The following is a 19820-nucleotide window of genomic DNA, read 5'->3' as shown; positions in this document are numbered from 1 at the left end:
TGTTTATCTATTCGATAGTTACCTCTTCTACTAATAAAAGCAAACATAAATTTGTGCGCTTTATTAGAAATATAAGTTCGTCATGTTTTTTTCTGCGATGTAAGAAAAATCGCATTTCGGAATTTTTCCTTTATGTGTCAGGCTTTTTGTCACCTTGCTTCCTGCCAATTTCAAAGTCCCGATGGGTTTCTCTTATGAAATTGAAATTTTTGAGAAAAATGATTCTAGATAGACGGACTAAAAGGTTTCAATTTTCACCATCACCTGACCCCATCAAAATCTGAACGAGAAACGTCATATCATTCATCAAACTAAACGTTTGCTAAAAAAACTAAACGTGGTCTTCCCTCGAAGATAAATGGCTCCCTGTCGCCCTGAACACTCGTGAATCGTCCGCTGTGTATTAATATGCCATTCATCAATGTTCCACGCGAACACATATACTCGTAATACTATACACTAGGTATTCTATGCAGAAACCTCTAGGGATCCCTAATCACACAATAAGTAAATAGTTCAAAAGTTATATCGTATTGTTATAACAATTTCTTATGTGGAATGTTTAATGTATGTAGTATGTTTCGGTCTAGTTAAAATATATAGGGTACTTAGAATAGACTATAGAATAGACTATATAGGGTACATACATACAATGATCTTGCGAAGATTCGATTGCGATTGAATTAGATTCAAACACTATTGTTAGGACGGCATTATTTATTATTTTTTCAACAAATTACGTAGTACAGTAATACATTATAAAGCATCTAAATGCCTTCTATGTTTTGCATATTTTCTGTATCTTCTTCACAAACTATTAAATCTTGAAACACCTCTTCTTCGTCCTTAAAATCACATGAAACACAATTCAGGATTATTTAAAAAATAGTTGTGGTAAAAACTTATGACATGGGATAATTCTTACAAAATATGTCAAGGCAAAAGTTAGTATAAAATAGTAAATAGAAAAATTTAATTGATAATCTACTTATATATAATTAGTTTATATACTTAATTACTTATCAACTATAACTACAGACTAATCACAGAAATAAGAATATAGAATACCAAAGAAGGGGAGAGTTATTTTGTCACGTCTAAATAATCAACAGTAGTTCCATCCGAAACTGTTGATGTACCAGTGACCATGAAGAAATCAAAGTAATAGATCCATTATTTTAATAATGGAACTATTAATTAAAAAATATTCACTGTTAAGTAGTTCCGCTATGGAACTTTGATGGTATTTACTAGTGACAATATTAAGATTTAGTTCACTGACATGTATCTTATATTCTAATTGGGGATCATCGAAATATATAATTAGTAAATTGCGGTTTGATTTTTTAATAATGTATTGGTATGTTTATGTTCATATTATAATATTAACAAAAGATTTTTTGGTACTTGAATGAAAATTGTTAATTTTCTACTAATTAAATTCAGATCAAAATTAAGTTACAGTCCTATTTGAAGTACAAACCTATTACTCTACTTAAGATACCATACATTCTAAATACTAGCAAAAATGTAAAAAATATTATACTTTGTCTTTTCCTAGGAACTGTGATTTCATTGCCGATTCCGTTGGAAGCAATTCATAATCGATCTGAAAATGAAATGATTAAGTTTAAAAGCAAAATTTCTAGATGTCACAATTGCAATTGCAAATTACGTAATAATGTTAGTTTAACATTTTGTAGTTTATATAAATAAGTATTAGTAGTAGTTATGAGTAGTAATTTAGTAGTAGGTAGTATGTAATTTTGTTTTTTGTTTAATGATTTTGGTCTTTAATATTTAAAACATGTTTTATTCTTGTATGTAGATTTTGTGATAAATTCAATAGCAGGTAGTCTCAACGACTAGTTTGTACGAGTATACGGAAAATACCCTTCGATTACAGTAGACTTCGATAGACTTCGATTAAAGATACAATTAATTTTTGGTCACCCAACGCGTGACCAAAAAATAATTTTATCTGGAGCCTGTGGGCAGACTATTAGGCCATAGAGTATTTTTTTAAAGTAAAATCTATTTTTTTTTCATTGATGACCACTGAATCTTATTTTATATCGAGTAGTCTGTGGTAAATAACACTTAATTTTGCTTACCAAGTCCTCATCGTTGGGTACTCGTGAGATCAAATCCATTACTTCGCTGTGTGGCACTCTATTTGGCCAAATCATTTTCCTCACATACTTTTTTATACCTAAAATAAATATTAGGTTAGGTTAGGTGTACATGCAAATATTTGGGTTGAAATTTCTGTCGCTGAGAGATATTTTTATTTCGTTGGCATATTTAATAATATTTTATTTTATCATCTATGTAAATTTCATATTAAAATATACAATAAATTTAAATGCAAACTCTCTCATCCTCGCGTGTTCCAGGTTGCATTTGGGGTTGCTTGGGATCAAGTTGTTTTATAGCTAGATGGCAAATGATCGGCACCCGCCTGATGATAATTGCTCACTGCAGCACATGGACGAATGTAATACCAGAGGTATCATGCCACTGCGTGGCTTAGGGTATTTTGCCACAGCACCCCTTCATTACACGTCTTCTGCCTCTCTCACCCTTTGAACCGGAACACAATAATGCAAGCACTATTATTTGGCGACAGATATATGAGAGTGAGGTATTTAAAAATAAAAAAAAACCTATAAAGATTGGGTTATGATTTTGCTACTATTCGCCTGACGTCACAAATCTTTGGCAACGTTTAAAGTTGATATAATCTGCTAAGGCTATGTGTTCCTTAATCGATTGTACGATATCATAGTCACACGAATATCCTATTCTAGGTTACTGGGATGGGAGCACCCACACGCCACCGTTTACAGTAAATTAAAAAATGAATTTGGATATAAAACTTCACGATAATTTCAAGTTATTCTTCACAATTACAAATAAAAACATAGGATAAGATTTATAAACTACGTAAATGATGTATCTAGAATACTAAAAGCCAAAACTATACAGAGAGACTTACCCCATCCCATAAATAAGTATTTGACAGGAATTAAGCATATAATTGTAGATATTGAGAGTAAAAAAAATATGGCCAATAAGCTTACATATGGATCAGAGAAGTTGAATAAGCTGAAAAGATAATTTTCTATTAGTAAAAAAAAGTTTTCGTGTCGTAGTAGCTATATTATATAACTAGTTCGATAAATGAATTTAAAAATATTATTGGGTTTGGAACCTGTACATACTTACTTTTTAACACTTTCCCCAAAAGATGCGAATTTGCCCAAAAATATTTGTGCGGTGTAGATCAAGTCTTGCAAGTTATTTATTTTTTGCCAAAGCGTTTTTCTATATATCTGTAAAAGTGAAATGCGACAAATCTAAATACATAACGTTAATAAAACTGGGATTGTACAGGAGTATAAGGAAAGCCTGTGCCCAGCAGTGGAGATGTTTAAATAATTAGAATAAATTTATGATAATGATATTAGACACATTCATGCTCTTAGTTGAACTTAGAAGAGAAAATACATACATACCTTGTCTAAATCTATTGATTGTTCTCTATTACGCATCCTACGCATTATGTAAGATTTCCCTGTGGGGACAAAGACATTAAAATTAATTAGGTAAGTACCTATAATTCATTCAAGCGACAATGTGTGTGTGAACTGATCTGCGGGAGTTGGGAGCAGTAAACTGGCGAACCATATAGCGCAAACAGAAGACTGGCGCTATCTCCATTCGGAGGATAGGATAGATCTACTTTTGGGCTACTGAGTTAGAGGTTAGAGTAAGGTATAACAAAGTGATTGGTATGTATCCATACTAATATTATAAATATGAAAGTCTGCCTATTCCGTTTTCACGACTAAACCGCTAGACCGATTTTGAAGAAATTTGGTATTATAGTAAATCAATCTCCAAATGACTATAATGAGGGCGTGAAAGTTTGTATGAAAATAATGTTTGTTTCTAAATTAATAAATAATAAATAATTAATAATTAATGTTTGTATTGTTTAAAAGCTAGTATATGTTATATAAGTATACTACATAGGTATAGGTACTTACAATTAACAAGAAAGTATTTAGGTGGTCTGTACCATATGAACGGTATTATTAAAAGCAGTGGCACCATCCAAGGTCTAAAGTACCAATTAAACAATAGCCAAAATATAAGCCAAAAAGTGTTCCAATATCTGGATTCCCATTCGAAGCAGGACCTGAAAATATTTAGTTAATTTAATGTAAACGTTATTTAGTAGTTATAATTCGAAGAAAAGTCTATTTCCTTTAGAAATTTATTATTGAGTTTTTCAAAATTTTGTGACTTTTTTTGTTCAGTTTATAATCATTGTAATGATCGTCAGCATAGTTTATTACTAGCGGATTATGTCGTTTTTATTCCTTTCTACCAGGAGAAAATTTTCCAAAATTCCTTTTTTATTGCTCACTTACGCTGTAATCTCTGCCGTGTATAAATTTCAATTTTGTACGCGTTGCGGTTTTGGCTCTGCATGAATACTATATTTGAAAGTGCAGTTAGTACTTAGATTTTAAATTAGGTATATATACTCGTAATATACTCGTAGATATTGTGGTGGTAATTATTTTCACTATGTAAGTAATCAAACAATTACTCACCTAAGTGAATTTATAAAGTCCAGTATCCAAATCGACACACCTTTTGCTCTAGCAATGTTTTTAAAAAAGAGTTTCCTGTCAAATTTTTCACTTGTTTCGAGATAATCGATTTCTTTTGGTCTTATAATTCTCAAAGAAGCTTTAATCTGAAATGAAAGCAGTGAAATAAAGTAAATTTAATGTGAATTTGATACTTTGAATATGGGCAATATGAACTTTTCGGGTAGAAGCAACACGTAGAATACATCTGATTTTCCTCTCTTGGAAAACATCTTATCATTTATCCGTATATCATGAAAAAGAAGCACAATTCATCATTGTTAACATGATATCGGGAGAAGGACTCATCTAAAATTATTTCAGAAAAGGGATGAAAACAAAAAAGTTACTCACTATGTTCCAAGAGATTCTCATTTCTAGTTGTATTGCAGGATTTTGTCCTCTGGCCCTTTCTCGCAATGTTTCGTCCTTGAGTATGTACCAAACTTTGGCATCATTTCTTATGCGAAGTAACGGAACTACTATTCGACCAACTTCTTCATCTTTCCTTTCATCTCGAACAAATACTTCCAATTTTGAAGTTATATCCGTTACATCACTACAAATATTAATAAAATCAAACGAGCGTAACGACTTTCAACGTTGCAACGTAGGCAAAGAAATTCAACACTAGCTAAAATTCAATGAAAATTTGTCACACAATACTTTGATTTTGAAGTTATTCATAAATTATAAGAAAAGTACCTAGTTATTTGTCTCAAAAATAGTAAATAATGCTAGCCGAGTCAATATACTTACAATGTACACCATTTTACTTACAATGTAAAAGTTTTCATCCAGTTTGGATCATTTGTTCTGTATTCGGTGTGCGTTTGCCTTCTTTGGTTGACCAACTTTAAACTACAGTAACAGTCAGGTAACGCTAAGCCTTTGGCGCCGTAGACGATGACGGACAAACGACCAACTTTACCGAAGTCTTCTAGTTGGAACCAACTCTGAAATTTGTATTAAACAAAAATCAATAATGGCTATAATTACCACAATATGGGGTATAGGTACCACTTTTTATAAGTACGCTATGTGTGACTTGAAGGTCAACGTTAGAAGTCGTCAAAGTAGAGAGATGAATGAATTTTAAAAAAGAATAACATTTTATCATAGATAAACTTACGAATTCTTCGTCTTCTGATTGCAATCTCATTTGATATTCTTGATAATTATCAAGGTCTACAAGCAGGCCGTCGTATGGAGTTCCACTGATGGTGAGTAGATAAAATACTTCGGCGTTGTCCATGGAACCTTCTAGAGGCAATCTCATGACATGAGTTTTTTCCTGTTCTAATATAGATAGATCGACTGTGGTTCTGCAACAAAGATTATTTTCTCACAAAATAGTTTTGTGCTCTTCCACAATTTTTATATTAAACAGAATTTGTTTTTAGTCGCCTCGTACGACAACCACGGGAGGATATGGATCCTATAAAAAAAAAGTTTATAGGACTAATATGTTCCTTTACATACTTGCCAATAGTTCCGTCTCTTTTATCCATAGCCATAAGCGATATTTCAAGTAGGTTGTCGTCATACATATTCATGTTAAAAAGTTCTTGCCACTTCACAATAGGGGTAACTACATTTTTGATAAGCTTTGATTTGTGTTTTTCTACACCCAACCTGTTAATAAAAAAAAATCATCACTGGGTATTATTATATCAAAATTTCTACTTCCAAAGCGCAGCTTGTAACTATGCATTTAAAAAGCCATATATTTAATTATTATTTACCTGAAACGACATTGCAAGTTTAGCCTTTCATCTGCCGGGTCGACGTTCAATCCGGATACTTCGATTAGCGCAATTGTGACTGTTGCGAATTTTGTTCTCCTTTCTTTTAGTCTAACATCGGATTTTGAAGCAGAACTCAAAAGTAACTGTAAAAATATAAGGAATAAGTAAAAATATAATCACTACCTATGACAAAACCATTTGAAGCCACGCAAAATTTTAGAGATTCATGTCTCTTAGACACTGTGGTTCAAATCCTACTCGTGTCACATGAGTTTGTATACCAATCTGGCTCATTTATGGTAGAGTTCGTTTTCATAGATCACCACATGCCACCGGTAAAGGAAAACATCGTGAGGAAACCTGCACACTGATTGATAGTTTAAGTTTACGTTTACGTTAGACGCGGTAGGTAGTCGTTAAAGTCATGTTAAATGCTTGAATATTTCTAATGTTTGAATAATTTCTAAATTAACACACTCGAAAAGAGTTCTGTAGAGATTTTTTTTAAAGATACAGATTACTGACCTTACATAAAGTGCAATAAAGAGTGGCAGATGATAAAGTAATATAATAGTTTTTGCGTCGATCCAGGCTGTTCATAATATCATCATCTAGTGATTCAAGCCTGTAATATTCTAACCAAAATGGTAATATCAAAGCACTATGCTTTCCAAGCTATTGAAATCCATAACCTCTTATGTCAATCAAGGTAGGAATGTTAACAGTGAGTCTTAAAAGCAGAAGTTGGTGAGAGGTAACAAAAGAATATTGGAAAGATTGGAAGTAATAAGCTATAGATAATGAAAAAATACCACGGGCGAGGCCGTGATTAATAAATGAAAGATGAAACTCAAGAGAGCTGAAATGCACTGGGTCGAAGACGTCTGAACTTACGCACTACTCCTGCGGCTCAACATGAGAGATTTTGATAAAAATAGGAGTAGAATAAGTAGGGCATATTTTTATTTTATTTTATTTTATTATTTATGTGCACATAATTTATTAAATTACATTATGCTTGCACATTAAATATTTATATAAACAAAAAATATAACCGTTCAAGTCACTGCCATTTGTCAAGATTTTGTTGTTCTCAATTTTGACGTTTCTTGGCAAAATTGGCTGAATGCTGTGAGTTCATAGATAAAAGTGTGAGTTGTACAATTAAAAAAATAAGTTACCGTAGAAGTGTAATGAGCATACATAGATCCCCCGCATAGATTTAGAAGGGCCCCGCGGGCGAATGAGTACATGTATGTAATTTAGTATCGTTTAGACCTTAGAATATGTATGAATTTACATAATGTATTATATCATTTTATAATTATAAATCTAATCACATAACAAAATTGAGTAAAGTCAGATTCAGTAATCGTAATGGCTACTAATTACGATTAATGAATATTGACTGACTCAATTTTTAAAGAGAATACATAGAAGGGAAGAAGCAGATTTTATGGTTGCTGAGTCTTTATCATTATACACTTATGTAATACTTTTATACTCTATGAAGATTTTAATTTTAAGCCCATCAGTAATAACAAAGCTTTCAGTATTAAAATCCAAAAGTAACTACAAAATACCTTATCTGATTTGGAGATTTGGAGCGACGACTTTTTTTCCAACAATCTCTTCTCCTTAGACTCGCGCCGTCTCTCCCGCACAGCTGACATGCGGGAGCCGATTTTAGATCTTAGAGAAGGCCTTGGACTCGCCGAGACTGACGGAGCCCTATTGTCCTCATCGATTTCATTTAACCTGTGAAGATTTTAGTCACGCCAGCGTTACATAAAGAAGATCGAGCCAAGGATGTCAATATCCAGCATATTATACAGATCAATCAGGAGATTAAACTAATTTTAAGGTTAATATTAAAATAACTTCTATTATAAAAACGCAAATGTATGTGCTTTGAGATATTAGTTTTCGAATTGAGTTTAATAATAAATCTAGATATATTATTTCATCATCAACTGATGAAAATTCTCCAAAATCAAAATTCAAATAGGCTCAGTTGAGCCTAAGGGGAATTTTGATATTTTGGGACCATTATCAGCCACTCTCACCTTACAAACTGAAACACAATAATACAAGCACTGCTTGTGGAGTCACCAACTAGGGAAGTGATGAAAGAAAATAAAATATATGAAGGTTTTCGCATTATAGTGTGTAGATTAGCACAATAATACATTTTATAAGAACTTACATGTCATTGTTAAATATCCACTCGTTCAAGAATTCATCGACCATGTCGACATTTTCAACATTTTTATTTGCATTATCAGTTTCGGGATCCTGGACGCCCTGACTTTTTCCATTGACAGAACTATCCGCATTGAGACTAGTCTCCGCCGACTCTGAAACGCTCGCTGCTTTCGAGTGAACATCGGTAATACTTATTTCAATTTTATTAATATCTTCCACTATTACTGTGTGCATTAAAGGATAATTTTTATTATGATTATCAATGAAGACATCGTCAGTTAAATCGTTAGTACTTGAACACTTCATATTGTCTTTAAACGAATTGTAATCGTCTGTCGTCAATGACTCTACTGATTTAGATTTCTCGAGTTTCCTTTGCATTTCATTGTATTTGTTTTGGATTTTCTCGTGGAGTTTTGCAAAATGTTTCATTTTCGTCACATTAAAATTATTTTCCCTTTCCATTGTAAACAGAAATATGACACTGTCATGCGAATAAGCTACTGTACTGATGGAACCTTGTTATCAACTGACTGCCAAATTGACAAAAGAGTTGGCAGGTATTGTATCATATCTTATCAGGTTTGCCGGTTATTGATTATTTTGTGGATATCAATTGGTATACTGTGTGATTATACCTTATTTATGAAAAAAATAATTTATGATTTGTTGATTATACAATTTATTGAATTTACTATATGTCTTCCGCAGTTTCATTTGAGGACAAGTGTATTAACATCGGTTCTGGTCTCTGGGAGTAGAAATTTGATGAAAAAAAATGCTTATGTTTAAACTTGAGTTTTTAAATATATTTATAACTCATAATTTCATCAGAATCCAGAGTTCAGTTAATTTGCCGTAAATGCATGACAGACAGACTTTCGCATCTATCTTGGGAAATTTCCGATGCTGAGAGGTTTATAATATCAAATAAATACGATATAAGCGTGCAAAAAAAATATTATTACGTACCTACATACCTGGCGGGTTATTCGCGCGAGGCAGATTTGAGTGCCATAATAATGCTCAATACTGTATTGATCAACGATTGATCAGCAACGATTTTTCGTAAAGTCAGCAACTAGTGCCGTTACGAACGGCCGAATCGTGAGGTTCTGCCAGTATGCCAGATGATGATGCCAGTAGTTTGTAGCTTTTTGAGAAATTACTATATAATATGAAATTTGACGTGCAAAAGTGCCTTTATGAATAAATGATTCGATTTGATCGAAACGGAGACGCTCTTTCCAAAGGTCACATTAAGCAATGTGTTTTTAATTGAGGTTTTATGAGTGTGCGCAAATTGTTGCCATCATATTTTCTAAAATTGGATGTGAGTGAGTGAATATGTGGCGGGGATTGAGGATAATTGTTACTAGATACCACATAAGGCCCGTGGCAATATGAGGAATTATCAATAAAAGATATGCCACATTGTTGTTTGCAGTGACAGTAACGTCTGTGAGACTTCTTTCGTGGTTCATCCTTCTAAATCTTTGGATCCGACCATAATACGACCGATCAACAGAAATAAACGTTTCTTTTCTTTTTATTCTAGTCATTCTTCTTTGATCCTGGTTCTCTTTCTTCCTGACGGTTAGATGGATCCAACCAATTAGGGCCGTTTTTATAAGTCTTAAATCTTGCAAATTGGTATGCACGGATTTTGATGAACTTTGTTGAATATCGGTAATTAATATGATTTGTTCGAGTGTTATATTTTTTATTACATATTCTATTTACGTATGTTCAATGATTTCATCACTTGTAAAACTATGTTCAAAATTTTGTGTTTTATATTATATATTATATTATACTTATATATGTTCATAATTATTAGTAGTAGAAATTCTTATTATAAGTGATATTTTATCGAAGACCCACCCTATTTTTGTCCTGTTTTTCACTTAATAATGTAGGAATGGCTCTATATATAAAATTATATGAATTAAATATGATTAGATAAGATGTTCACTTAGATATTTGTTATCTGTATCGTTTGCAAAGGAAAGATTAATATTTTATTTCTGGTTTATGCGAATATACCATACTAATAATAGCTTCTAAGCACGTCTAGCTCCGTAATAGCAAGACTGAAAACATACCAAAACAGACTGTGATTAATCGTGAGTGTCGGTTAGTACCGTAGGCATATCATTGCTGGACACGACGAAAACAAGACGTCTCTGTCGATTGCTTCCTTTGCCTTGTAATTCATAAAGTTTAAGAATTACAAGAACAGATATTTTTGCATCGAAAACGTTTGGATTTTTTGTTGCTATGTAGCAATCTGAGCTAAGTAGTTTTTAACAAAAAAAACTTTCTCGTATTGAATACGTATGAGACTCTTAAGAATTGACATTCCTCATTATTGAAGCTCGTGGTGAAACATTTGATAAAAACATATAAAAATAAAACATTTTTTTAAACTATGGTGTTAAAATATTAAAAACTATCAATCCGGCTCCGCACGTTTGCATGTTATGTACATCTCTGTAACTACTCTATTTAATAAAAAATCGCATCAAAATCAGTTGCGTGGTATTAAAGATACATAGGCACAGACAGACCTGTAAAATGCTGTCTAGTTAGCAATATGTCAGTGTGTAGAAACCCTCACAGTTTGTAATGTTGGTGTAAGTTATGAGGCGCGGCGCGCGGCTGCACTGAGATATGGCTGCACTCCTGTGTCAAAAGATTGCTATTTCACTCGTAAATCACTATATGAAGATCTCAGGAAGTTGTAGAAACACATACTTAAATCAATATATATATATATATAGATAGTTGAATTCGGATTGAAATAGGGGATGCTATATGGCGTAGCTATAAGTAATAATGTTTGGAATCCGATAAAACTGATTTTCTTCAACTGTGTTTGTGTCAATTGGAAAATATGTTATGTACGCTTACGCCTAAAGGATATTTGATTATGAAATCTACGCTCCTATCAACTTTCCAATAGTATATTGGCGATATGCTAGTAGTTCAATTTTACAAATACTTAAAAATATCGTATTATCCCCGTACTACAAGACAGTTTGAAGGTATGTGAGGAAATATTATTATGTAATGTAGGTAGGTATGCTAGAAAGATTTGAATGATGGTACTTGGTATGAATTAAATATCAAATCAGAAATATCAAATCTATTTACCAAACTTATATATTATGATATGTGTGCCAAATGGTTCGAGTTGCTTTAGTTATTGTTCTGAGGGTTTGATAGTTAAGCATGTCAAAGACTATGTGAAGTGGAAAAGAAAAAAAAGACGTTTAACGGCTGATGAGGAACCCGGGAAAACTAATGAGAATGAGAGAGAATATAGGGCATTTCTATTATACGAGACAACCCAAAATTGTACGAGAACAAAGGCACGGTAATGATATTCAGAATAGAGAAAGATTTGGTGGGGTGTCGATAAATTAGTAGCGTCTGTTTCAATTTTAAAATAGCACTACTGGCCCGTCCCGGCTTTACTCGGGTAAAAACATTATAAATTATACCCCTAACCTTCCTCAGGAATCACTCTATCTATTGGTGAAAATCGCATGAAAATCCGTGCAGTAGTTTTCGGCTTTATCGCTAACAGACAGACGGAAAGACGCGGTAGAGGACTTTGTTTTATTATATGTAAGGATAAACGATTATTGTTAATTATTTTCATCTTAGATAGAATCTGACAGATAGCGAGAACTTATGAAACCATCTTTTTAGTGACAAAGATCTAAGTTTAACTGTTTATACTTTTAGCAATGCGGTTTTATATCGGCAAGGATCTCAGAGCGGTGGTGTAAGGTCGAACCTCTATCGCTGTTCAACTTCAATCATGTTAAGCTACGCTATACAGAATACTATATATAAAAAAAACCCTTTTTATTATCTCAGTGGATATATACGTCCAAGGATTCAATCAATAATAGTTTTGTTAATATTTTCAAGTTACATCGTATTTAGCTTTTTCCAAAACTTGCTGGTTTGGTTAGTGGTGTCAATGGGCTACGATATTTGCTTATCGCTAGGCAACCTATACAGGTTGGTCCAAAGATATAAAAATATAAGGATTAATATTCTTAATATTTATAAGGATAAACCACCACCCACTGAACCTAAGGAGGTTCAGTGGGTGGCTGTCTTGAGACTTGCAGAAACTTTCCCATTCAGATTGCTGTCCGAACCGCGCTCAACTTATGTATTTTAAATGGATACCTAGAACTGACATAGTCTTTACCAAAACTGAAAATAGTTTCTTTAGTTCGGTGTGACTGCCGTGACCAAACTTTAGGTTACCTCACTTTAGCTTACAGGGCTATTTGTAAAAGTGCAACTTCGCAGCGGATATATTGACAAATATATCCGCTGCGAAGAATAACATGTATATTGACAAATATCTATTTCGTTCATTATCTGATTATTAACGGAGTGACGTCACCTCGAACACAATATGGCGAACGGCGTTTTGGACATTTGAAGGACAGATTAAAAAAGGTGATTTTATAATTGAAATCATGGAGTTAGCAGGTACTCGGACGAAGTACTTATTAAATCTTTGATTGAAATATAAAATCAACCACAGATATATCTGTGAAATCCATGGAATTAGTAGGTACTCCGGGTACGGAGTATCTACTAATTCCACGGTTAAATCAACACTTTATTTTATTTTTTTACATTCATTGAAAATGAGAAAAAGTAAATTAGAAATGTCATTTAATTTTCGCGGAATCTACTTAACATAAACACGCTTATTTATATTTTTTCTTACATGATGGTAAATATCCTATTATAGAATTTCTATAGCATGGTATCTTAATTTATGATGTGTCCAGATTCAGTTTAATCAATTTTATTCCGATTCCAAACGAATTTCAAAATGGGCACATGCATCACATATTTCACCAATGCGTTTTTGTTCGCTATGTGCTATTGAATCGCTCCAATGAACGGCTTGACTATTGTAATTTAGCGGAATCCAACGATTCGTTTCTCTGTGATTGAACGCGGCTTATGAAGTTTACATGTAGTATTTCCATATTTCTGTCGTCATGGATTCTCATAAATGCAGTTTGAATCAGATTTTCGAACGAACAGTATCGTATGAAATCTGATAAAGGCGAGTCCAAGAAATAATAATGGTTTCCTAAGTTTGTTTGATTGGTACCATCGATAGGTACCCTCAAAATAGTGTGGCAGAGAGTGGTATACGTAAATAAAAAAAATATAACAGTTGCACTAAAGCTAAATATGACTATTATATTAAAGTATGGCTTTCATGTAAGTGATTGAATGAAATAATTCCAATAAATAAATATTCAACATTTTGTTTTACACGTGACACTGAACATTTTGAAAGCGAGAAAAAAAATGAATTGGAAACAAAAGAAATTCCTGTTTGTCTAAGTTAGGCTATTGCAAATATGGTAGACCATATTTGCAATAGCCTACTACTAAATAGACCTAGAGGTCTACAGTCTAGGTTAAAAGAAGAGAAGTAGGCATAAACTTTTAGCCACTAACTCAACAAGGGCTGCTAACGTTTACAAAAATTTTACACACAATAAATAAAATACAAACAACGATATAGAAATTGTAGTTCTACTCAATCAGAAACGCAGCCGTCTTGAAGCAATATCAATCAGCCTATCGGGATAACTTTCCCGATCACATTTTTGCCGGAATCACGTTTATCTCATAGGCTTTGTAGGGTTCGCATAAAAAATTCTCCTCACGAAGCGTTGATCACAATTTGATTGCCGGAGAGAACGCCAACTCCTGCGGTATGAGGACGTCTCCCTAAATTTATGAGGGCAATCCACTTTTATTAGGGATTGGATGAAGGAGTGCAGATGTCCCCGATGTTTTGAAAGGTAGATGACTTTTTTAAGTCGGCCTAGCATATTTTTATTGGCTTTCGGCTAAGACACACTGTGATATTTGATAAAGATCAATCAAACAATCAATAAAAATGTTGTTATAATTTAGCAAATACTAATAGACTAATACTGGCAAACTTCAGCAAGATATGATGGACTAAATAAAGGTTTATGCAAAAAAATACGAGCGAATTATCAGAGAGGGGAAATATGTACCTATTTAAGGTTATTATATTAAACATATTTCACTAAAAGTTTTTTGATTTCTATTTATTAAACTTAGCAACCAACCCAATTCTTTCATTCTATTAATATTTGATCATAATTTTAGACCTTTATGACAATATTAATTTTAGTTAGATCCTTTGACGGTATTGAATTATTTGAGTAATAGAATTAATACATATTCTGGGTCCCATTTTCACGCAATCGAAGTTCACTTCATCAGTTTTCTCCAACTTTTTCTGAAAGACTAACATTGTTTCTGCATTTACAAAAAACACCATATGAAATGGTTCAAACACTCGCATTGACCGTTCGAATTTTATCATCTGAGAAATTTATAAAATTGGAGTAGATTGATTGCGTGAGAATCTGGCTCCTGTTTAGATTCTTTGCTTCTTCGCCATATTGATAAATGCTTGGAATAAAATGAAAGTTATGTGGATTATCAAGAGGACTACAGCGTACCAAAGAACTACAGGTGAAACATCTGCTGGCTGATTGCTTTTTGATTACCCGACGAGCGGATGGACGATTAATCTTTCTCACCTCCTTTTGTATTATTTTGTTACTTCCACGGATATGGTAGGTGCGTAATGATATTTGAGTGATTAAACCACAATTTTTTATTGTTGATGATAGTTATTTACTTTTGAAGCTTATACCCAGTCAAAACAAAAACGAATAAAAAGATGTGAAGATGAAATGTGTCAAGGTTAATATGCGTGCGAGTAGTCAAGACTACTGATGATGCCGAAAACCGTGCGAAGTGGAGAAGAAAATGTAGGAAAGCGGAATCTGAGCTTCGACGGTTCTATAGCTGAGAGAGAGAGAGATGAAATTGAGATAGACGACGTATTATGAATATAGTTTTTTCGGTATATATTTTTACTAACAAAATGGAAACCCGTCTGAAACATTTTTTCAATTGAGTTCCGCACAAGCCTGGCAGCTCGACGGTTGATTTCGACGGGAGCCTGTTTTCAATTAACTCGAAATCGCCTGTGGTTTAAAGATAGGAGAGCACTTCGTTTAATTCCGTTAGTTACAGATCCTGATTGTCTTTCCATTCTCGTATCTATAGGGGACCATTGATTGTGGGGATTTTAAGATTTAGGATACTGTCACACTGCAGTACATTTTAATTAGGCGTATGGTACCCTAGAATTTCTATTTTATGTTGTGAGGTTTTCCTCGGTTCCTCTCCATATTCTCTTGTTGATGTCAAGGCGACAGGAACACATAGCCTTGACAGCTGATAGGTAACAATTGCATTTCCGGGAAATTACAACAGGCTGGTTTTAAAATCACAACCTAAGCTTTAAAAGGTTACGCTGCCCTGGCTTACAAGGTTACAGCTCCAATAGGGAACAAGCAAGAATGAGACACTATAAGTACATTTGAATAGCTGAAAGAGTAAACGACGAAAGAAGTTCTTATTACATAACATGAGCAGGTTTTACGTCCCGTCATTTTCCGGAATGACCCTTACAAATTTGTAGACAGCGATCTCTTGGCGTTCGATATGGATGCGGGCGTTACACACTGAGCCGTAGATGAAAAAAAAGGGTATTTTTTATTAAAACAATATTAGTGGATACTTTACAATATTTTATTAATTTATTGAAAACTGATTTACTTACTAAACATAGAGCTTTTTTAGTTAAAAAAAAATGATTCATTGCATACACACAGCACACTCGTCGAAAAGAAATAGGTATCTATACTAATATTGGTCCATCGTTCTAGTATCTCTTTCTCTCATTTGAGCGTGATTGCATCATGGCTATGACACCTGGAAGACGGCTTAAAAAATGAACTTAAAAATTTTTAAGACTATCTTTTAATACTGTTGTTTTCTCTCAGCTGTCAAGGTTTATTCCCAGAGTGAGTCTTATGAAGCTAAATATCGGTACGGTGTTTTTTTTTGAGGCATAGATGTTCCAGTGTACTTATTAGTCGTATGGCCTTAAATAGAAAAACTTTAAATTAAATTAATATTAAAAGTACATAATTTGACATTCAGTTTTATGAGCTAGTTAGTTGCCTCTTGGGTAGAGATGTGCCTCTGAGAAATTATCTGCTCTCGGGAATTTCCTCCCTTGAAAATTCTCGCAGATGTCAATGAAAAATTTTCATGGGTTTCACGGTAAAGATCTGGAGAAACATCTCGGAAATTACCGAGAACATTTCCCCATTTCCATGCATTTTTATAAATTTCGAGAGGAAATTTCTTGGGTAGGGTTGTAGATATACTCTGCCCGGGTTCCCGCGAATCTCAGTGTGACCCACTCCTAACACTCGGGCCGAGACGGGCCCGCACTGATTGTGGAGTAGTGCTTACAGAGTGAACGGCACTTATCTGCACTACTGATCTGATCGTCACTCGACAAATGACACTACTTACCCAGCATTGTAAGATCCGCTTCTGAAAATGTGGGTTTTCCTGGTCAGATTTTTAGCGAGTTTACATGTTTTATTAGAGTAGATTAATAGAAACAGACGAATCGAAAATCAAGAAAACAAATAGCAGTTTAAGTTTAATGTAATCTATATTGTATAATGTATATTTTAGACTATATTTAATTTTTATACCAGATTTTAAAAAAATACAGTTTGAAGCAAAAACAACAACAATTAACACTGTTAATATTAATTATTAGATATTCTGTTTATAATTAATTTCATAAAAACTTCATACCGTGTCCCCGTTTATACAGATAAATATTTTTTACCTCTGCAAAATAACATTGAGTGTACTCGTACAACTAAAGAACTCCAATTTGTCGTCATCCCGGCGTATAAACTTCAATGACAGCCATCAGGGTTCTCCATTAACACCCCTTTTTAATCACGGGCGAATTGCGGTACAGTCGACCTCATAATGGGTATAATTGGCCACATTTTGTAAAAATTTTATGTTTTTAATTTTTGTCCATTTTTTATTTTTAAGAAAATTAACTGTAACTTAAAAAAAAAATTCGGTATTTCTCATGACTAAGGGTTGTGGTCATCACGTGAAATGAAATACACACAACGTCTTTTCTGGGACTATTAATGGAGTGGGTTGCCATTGCCTTCCGACAGGAAGGCAATGGCTCCTCCATATTCTCTGCATCCATTTCACACACAAGTTGATAATCAAGGTATTCCTAGAAGCGCACAACAACCCTAGTGCAGGTTTCCTCACGATGTTTTCCTTCATCGGAAGCAAGTGGTGGTCGATGATAACTACTATAAATACAAGTATAGAAACTCATGTGGCACGAGTAGGATTCGAATCAGGGACCTTTTAATCAGGGAATCAGGGCGGCGTTTTAATTATTACACCACCACCGCTTCGCTTCACCCCTGGTGTTGCAGGCATCCATAGGCTGCGGCGACCACTTCCCATCAAGTGAGCCACAAGAATATTTTCCTGCTTAGTAATATAAAACAGACAATTATAATATAAACTAAATAATAAAAACAACAAATAAAAATAAATAACTTGCGCAACTGTACGCACGAAGCGTAACCCTTAAAATGTGATCTCACATTAGTGTAATGAAAACCGCCACGGTAAAATACTTTCTCAATTAAAGTAACCGTTTGTGCCGCAAGCATTGTGCGCGGGCCTCAGGGAAATCAGCCGCGGGAGCCATTGCTCCCTGATTCCCACAATTCCCGCCAAGTGGGATATTCCACAAATTGACTAGCAGTAACCCTTTTGAATGCAAAGCTCGACTTCGATTGGACCGCAAATGGATCGGCTTTGACCATCTTCATTATGTGTCAAAACAACGTGTATGCAGATGCGGACACAAAGGATGCAGAGTTAATTGCTTTTGTTTGTATTTTGCATATTTTGTGAAATATAGTATTCTTTAATCATACATGTGGGAGTGAGTTGTGTTTCCCATCGCCGTTAATTGACGAGAGATTTTTTTTATTTGTGGAAAGCTGGAGTGCGACATTTATTTTGCCGCGTGGTAGACCTACAGGCAAAGTTGTTAGTTGTTTAGTTTATTATAGTATTCTTATTATTTTTTGGTTGTTTGTTGCCAAAGAGAGTTCGTCAAAATAGAAATCAAAGACATCCTGCCCCATCTTTAGACAGAGACCTTAAGCCGGATATCCTGGTTCAGAAACCTGGCAATCGCACTTTTTCCGGTTCAACCTTTTAAGTATAGTTACATAAATCCCAGTGAAGATGCGAATTTTTCCTTTAGGATCTCCTGAAGGAAAAATTTTAAGAGGCTATTTCGTCGATTTCGTTAATCTTCTTTAAAATATTTGAGTCGGTCTTTGTAAATCCATTGAAATGCTGGCCATTTTCTCGGCTCTTTGCTTTCTTCGAAATTGAAAAAATTGAGGATTAAAAGAATTGTGTGTGGGTATTTATAACCTTAAGCCGCCTTTACATTAATAAGTTATTACCAATGTAAGTCTTACTTAAGTAAATATGAATCACTACTATAGTGAACTAACTTACTGCAATTTCGTCATGCTCAATTTGACAGCCCCTATGTTCTTATAAACCTTACATAATAACTTAATGAAAAATCATAACAAAAAATTTGTGAGTCTTTTGAAAAGGCGCTCACAAATTTTTTGGGAAACAAAATGTTAAGCTTACCTCACAGCTCGATTGAAAAATAAGTATTGTTTACAACATACTTAGAAGCTGTCTGAAAGTTTCCTATGTAGTCCCTAGAATATTTCAATTTTGCAATAACAAATAGAAATATGTTTCTCAACTTTGTAACGGTCAAGTTGCTGCGTGGAAAGCGTCTCAGGAATAGACTTCGAAACAGATTTGAGGGACAAGTTGGAAATGCGGTTTAGTTAGACCGGACTGTTTGAACTCTAAGAGGATTTGGAACGAAACGGAATGGCTCGCTTTGACAACATCGACATTTATAAGCGTGTGTTAAAGCGGAGCGCTATACTAAAGTGGACAGTATAAAGATGAAAATGTTCATATTTAATAACACTTGAAATCAACACTCATAACGTGAATAGTCAAATACAAGACTAGTTCTTTAAAAATCCAAGCATGTGTGTTGCAAAACTACACCCGTTGTGTTGATGCAGATTTGATAAATACCGAAACAAACTCATTATCT

The 19820-nt window shown here is 33.8% G+C and overlaps 1 protein-coding gene across 1 annotated transcript; it reads right to left on the bottom strand.

Moving 5' to 3' along the window:
• Window positions 1-3: 3 nt before the first annotated feature.
• Window positions 4-9142, bottom strand: LOC128673010 (multiple C2 and transmembrane domain-containing protein-like). The gene is made up of 15 exons (XM_053750585.2): window positions 8619-9142; window positions 7996-8170; window positions 6410-6555; window positions 6147-6299; window positions 5797-5989; window positions 5445-5620; window positions 5019-5223; window positions 4626-4771; window positions 4053-4204; window positions 3519-3577; window positions 3229-3335; window positions 2999-3108; window positions 2115-2212; window positions 1547-1609; window positions 4-845 (listed from the first exon to the last, which is right to left on the bottom strand). The coding sequence occupies exons 1-15, from the start codon at window positions 9080-9082 to the stop codon at window positions 768-770; spliced, it is 2325 nt and encodes a 774-aa protein (XP_053606560.1). The 5' UTR covers window positions 9083-9142; the 3' UTR covers window positions 4-767.
• Between the last annotated feature and the right edge of the window lie 10678 nt (window positions 9143-19820).

This window comes from Plodia interpunctella, chromosome 10 (assembly GCF_027563975.2).
Source record: "Plodia interpunctella isolate USDA-ARS_2022_Savannah chromosome 10, ilPloInte3.2, whole genome shotgun sequence".
NCBI classification, from domain to species: Eukaryota; Metazoa; Arthropoda; class Insecta; order Lepidoptera; family Pyralidae; genus Plodia; species Plodia interpunctella.
The sequence above is the reverse complement of the archived record's forward strand: the minus strand, read 5'-3'. Positions and strand labels throughout refer to the sequence as shown.

Coding starts and splice junctions, on each gene's coding strand:
- LOC128673010 (XM_053750585.2), bottom strand. CDS start 9,082: ATGGAAAGGGAAAATAATTTTAATGTGACGAAAATGAAACATTTTGCA. Junction 5,990..6,146: donor AGAGACGGAACTATTGGCAA/GTATGTAAAGGA, acceptor TCTTTGTTGCAG/AACCACAGTCGATCTATCTA. Junction 2,213..2,998: donor ATACTTATTTATGGGATGGG/GTAAGTCTCTCT, acceptor TATTTATTTTAG/GTATAAAAAAGTATGTGAGG.